At 45.4% G+C, this 5162-nt stretch overlaps 1 protein-coding gene across 1 annotated transcript; it reads right to left on the minus strand.

Annotated features, from left to right (window-relative positions):
* Positions 1 to 463: 463 nt before the first annotated feature.
* Positions 464 to 5044, minus strand: alas1 (aminolevulinate, delta-, synthase 1). The gene is made up of 11 exons (XM_084705908.1): positions 4870 to 5044; positions 3822 to 4053; positions 3503 to 3679; positions 3223 to 3354; positions 2912 to 3131; positions 2552 to 2736; positions 2249 to 2428; positions 1985 to 2149; positions 1207 to 1475; positions 890 to 1052; positions 464 to 760 (listed from the first exon to the last, which is right to left on the minus strand). Exons 2-11 carry the CDS (start codon positions 4039 to 4041, stop codon positions 600 to 602), a joined length of 1872 nt encoding a protein of 623 aa, XP_084562034.1. The 5' UTR covers positions 4042 to 4053; positions 4870 to 5044; the 3' UTR covers positions 464 to 599.
* Between the last annotated feature and the right edge of the window lie 118 nt (positions 5045 to 5162).

Below are 5162 nucleotides of genomic sequence, written 5' to 3' on the forward strand. Positions count from 1 at the left end.
AAGACGCAACTTTTGACACCTAGGTTGTCTATGTGGTCCACATATTGACTGAAGCTTAGGGGGGCAAAAATAAATAATACAAATATATATGTGAGAACAAAGGTTCTGCCCTTGCCGAAGACAAAGCACACCCAATTAATGTTCTAATATTTGTTATTTACGTACATTCCTTATTGTTCAGCCCTGACAGAGATTAACTAGAGACAGTTAATAATGTATTAGAAAAGTTCTAGTCCTTATAGAAGAATGTTTCAATTTCTTTCTCACTTCTGCTTTGGTGAACCATGACAGCAAACCTAGATAAAACATCAAAATATTTATCTCATTTTTTAATTCCCTATTAGGACATCTATTGAACACTCTTGCCAGTTATTATCTTACACAAGCAAGCTAGTCCAAGTTAATGTATTTTTAAAAATACATATAATGACCAATGCACCAATGACCAATAAAAACACAGATCTCATATTTGTTATCATATTTTATTTCATCGTATAGTAACTTTTCACGGAATATTAAATAAGTTCTGCCACTTATCAAAGACAATTATACACCACAACAGTGATATTTTAAAGGAATGGATTAAAGCTTGTGTAGTGTCAGGCATGTGCAGAAATAGGGTGGCTTAGTCCACTGAAGTAAGACTTTTCTCTGTCGCTCATCACTTCAAAGTGAAGAGGCTGCTGGCAGAAAGTGCATTCAGCTGAGGAGTGAGGCTTCACCTCCAAACCAACCTCCTTCCAGGTGTGGATTAGCTTGTCTTTTGGAGGAGAGAAAAAAAATTGTTTTATGAACAATACAATGCAATAAGACATTCATTAGCTTCTTCAAGTTTCCCCAGAGTGTGAATCGAATTGTTACTGGTTTCAACCCAAAATATGGCACCTACCAACAAAGTAGTTCATCATCTGGGGGGTGTGGTGTGGCGTGGGGGCGATACGGAGCAGCTCCTTCCCCCGGGCCACAGTTGGGTAGTTGATGGCCTGGACGTAGATGTTGTACCGGCTCATCATGATGTCACAGACCTCATTGTTCTTCTCCGCATTGGACACCTGTCAAATCAACACACACCGTGTTTCTCAGAGACAGTGGCGCACTCGATAGATCTTTCTGGCATTTTTCCTGTTTTATCCTTTCATCAAATTGAAACGGTTAGCCGGGAAGGAGGACAGCATGCGTTGTGAGGCCGTGTTTCTCGTGTCTTACCCTGACAGGGATGATGTGACTGGGACAGTTCACAACGGGCAGCCCAGAGTCCATCAGCATCTGGCGCAGCAGCTTGACGTTGCGCTGGTGTTTGCGCCGCAGCATGCGCCCCTCCTCTCCTTTGAGGGTCTGGATGGACTCCCTGGCCCCAGCCAGCAGCATGGGGGGCAGGGAGGTGGTGAAGATGAAGCCTGCGGCGTACGAGCGCACCGTGTCGATCAGGGCGTCGGTGCTGGCAATGTAGCCCCCCACACAGCCGAACGCCTTGCCTGAAACAGAACATCGTAAAACACAGTTACTGACCTGTATATGGTTATCATCAAAAAGCCTAGATAGTTATATGTGACATCACCGATATCCCTTTCATAAGTAGGCAGCAAAGCCCCATTTATGTTCCATTTATTCTCAGAGTAGGCCAAAAAAGAACCTGCAATTTTTCTCTTCACTATTAAAAAGAATGGCCATCTTATTTCCATTTACAAAACCCTTTTCATATATTTTTCAATGGATCTTGGTCATCTTGACATTGTGCAATAGCTGAGTACTTGAGGGTAATTGGCTGCTGGGGTTTCTAGAAGCTTAGAGGAAATTCAATAAGACCAAAACAACAGCCTGTGTCTCCTAGCAACAGGTGAATGGCTCTTGTTCAGCTAGTGTCCCCTGACACATTACGTGACTGTCCCAGGGCTCCAGAAATGTGTATTCAACCAGAGCAGACATTTTTGTTGCCTCCTGTAAACTGTTGTACTGTAAGTGAGGTACTGAGATGGTTACTTACCGAGGGTTCCGGAGATGATGTCCATCTTGTGCATGATGCCATCCCTCTCTCCAATCCCTCCACCTCTGGCCCCATACAAGCCCACGGCATGGACCTCATCCACAAATGTAATTGCACCAAATTCATGGGCAACATCACACATCTCATTCAGTGGGCACACAGCACCTGGAAGACAGACATTACACATTACTCAAAAGCACATGCCGGGTCATGCTCGGCTTCTTTGGGGTAAGACAACCACTTAGAAATGCTGGAGAGACTGACCATCCATGGAGTGCACAGTCTCAAAGGCTACAATCTTTGGAGTGGAGGGGTCGGACTTCTTCAGGAGCTCCCGCAAGTGGTTGACGTCGTTGTGGCCAAAGATGAACTTCTTGGCTCCACTGTTCTTGATGCCCTGGATCATTGATGCATGATTCCCTGCATCGGAGTAGATCTCACAACCTGGGAAGAGGACAAGAGGAGCAAATGAACCGACTGCGAGGACTGAGACTATTCCATTTTACTCAAAGAATAGTCTAACCAATTATGAAGTGGGCCCTAATCTGTCAAGTCACGTAAACTGACCAGGCAACATTTTAGCCAATGTGAAGAGGGTGGAGTCATTTGCCACGTAGCAGGAAGTAAATAGCAAGGCTGCGTCTTTGCCGTGCAGGTCAGCCAGCTCATGTTCCAACTCAACATGGAATTTGCTGGTCCCAGAGATGTTCCTTGTCCCTCCAGCCCCTGATCCATGCTTATGTAAAGTCTCCCTGAGGGTAAACAGACCAATTAACACTCTCACACCCTCAACACTGCAAACATGATTGAGGAAAACAAAACAAGGGCTCACGCCATCTCACACACCCTCCAACGCACCCATGAGGCTCGTTCTTTGTAGATCCGAGGTTGGGTCTGTTTGCGTGTGAAAGACAGTTTGCTACTTACATGACGGACTGCACCACGCGCGGGTGGCGGCTCATGCCCAGGTAGTCGTTGCTGCACCACACGGACACTTCTCTCTTGGAGCCCAGGGACTGCGTGTAATCGTCGGCCATGGGGAACTCGGAGGCCTTGCGGTTCACGGTCTTGAACACGCGGTAGGTGTGATCGCTCTTCTTCGCTTCGATTTTCGTCTCGAAGAATTCATCGTAATGAAAGTTGGCCACTGTGGAAGGTCATGGGGACAATATAAGCGAGGTCTTCTCCCTAGGCCAACTTATTGCTGTCGGTGGTAGACGGGTGACCAAGGTACTCACCACTGGGCATGTTCTCCTGCAACAAGTGGGAGACCCTGGTTGGGCGCTGCTTCAGGAGGTTTCTCATCAGGTTGGTTTCCCTATCTTTTGAGGAACTGAGCAGAGGCTTGTTCAGCTTGGCTGGGGACACCTCTGCACAAACACAGGACACGAGAAGGTCTCAGACAGAGTACAGATGGCTTGAAACGACCTGCTATTCAATAACATTTCAACAAGCATGCATTACAAGTCAGTTTGAATGGAGTGGACTGCGCCAGCCTTGCATCAAGTTATCTCCCACCTCTCTGAACATTGTGGCCCTCCTGGACGTCCTCCTGGAGTTCAGCACTTGCTTGGCGCACGACGCTGCTGTGCTTTTGTCCCATTTCCGCTGCCAGGAAAGGGCACTTGGAGGCACTAGCTTGCCCTGAGGGGGGCGCAGGGTGGCCCTGGTGAAACTTGATATCCTGTTTCGGTCCTGTAGGCATAAGATACATCTAGTCCATTTATTAAACAGATTATTTGAGTCAATTTTTACATGAATGATACATTTTCCCATGTCATAAACAATACAAGTTTCTTTCATCTCACGTAGCATGGGTCATGGTGAAAGAGCTCACCCTCATTGGATGGGCTGGTCTCCTCATTGGATGTGCTGGTCTCCTCAGTCTTCTGGAAGCTAGAGGACGAGGAGCAGACAGAGCGAGCCAGGGGCTTGGAGGCCAGGTCCATCATCACAGGGCATCTCTGGGCATACACCACCAGGGTCTTTCTAGTCTGCTGCAGAAAGGCTTGGGGTACACGGGACAGGAATGGGCAGCGACGGATGACAATGTCCATACTTGTTTGAGCCTGCAAGTTAAGCAAAAACATATTTAAAATGTATGTGTAGGGATGCTTAAGAATACATTCAAAGACTATTTGTTTGTCATTCTAGATATGGTGATGATTGGGGGAAAGAAACTGTGTTCCATCTGCCAGTGCACAAATAAATTCCTGGAAATTTGATAAATTCCTATTTCCTGAAATGCCCAACCCACTTCACGACTTAAGTGGCGCAACATGGGGAACAACGCCGTTGTATCCTTCTTACTCAGCTAGCATTTGAATAGGTAGAAAGCTAAAGTTCAAGACGAGATTCAACTGTTTACTACTTAATGCTATAACTAATTAATTAGTCATGACAATTTCTAGCTACTCACTACACCGTTCATAGTCCTCTAAATGACTGCCTCGTGACAAGGTTAGATTCTGATTAGAGATTGTTCTATCACAGGGTATTGTAAATAGAGTAGGTATGTGCGTTATCGTCGACTTTTGATAATAATAATAATAATCGAAACCCTATTGGATAATATCACACATTAGCCAGCTACATTCAGTGTACAGCTAGCTACAACAAAGTCATTACGACAGGTTACAAAATTCAGTTTACGCAACTCCAAAATGATGCCTCATTGATGCTGGTGTGGTGACAAGCGAAGATGGGTTGCGTAACAAGCCATCTTAAACGACATTACCTGATCTCAGGCTAGATAGATTTGAGTTAACTGCTGGTTGTTACTGTCCTAGCTAATTACGAGTTACAGACAGTTTACTATTAAGACTAGTGTCGGGCCGCTAGTAGTACTGGTAGTACGGTCTGAGCAAGCTGACAACTCAACTCACCTCGGGATTCTTTATACCACCGGAGCGCCAATAAATCTGTTAATGAAGATGGCTTGGTTTGAAGAGTGACTACAAGTCAGTAGTTGATGATCAAATTCCGAATTAAGCCTGATACAACCAATAAGGTAAAATTATTGATGTGAAACAACTATCGTTATCCTTCACTGAGGACGAACGAAAGGACGACAACCCCAAACCGGCTTTTAAGAGCCGAAGTGTTGCTGAGTCTCGCGAGAGAAAATGAAAATACGTCAGAGACACTTTTTTTTATTTTTTTACGTCAGAGACGCTCA

This window comes from Hypomesus nipponensis, chromosome 9, assembly GCF_054491055.1.
Source record: "Hypomesus nipponensis isolate SF chromosome 9, ASM5449105v1, whole genome shotgun sequence".
NCBI lineage: Eukaryota > Metazoa > Chordata > Actinopteri > Osmeriformes > Osmeridae > Hypomesus > Hypomesus nipponensis.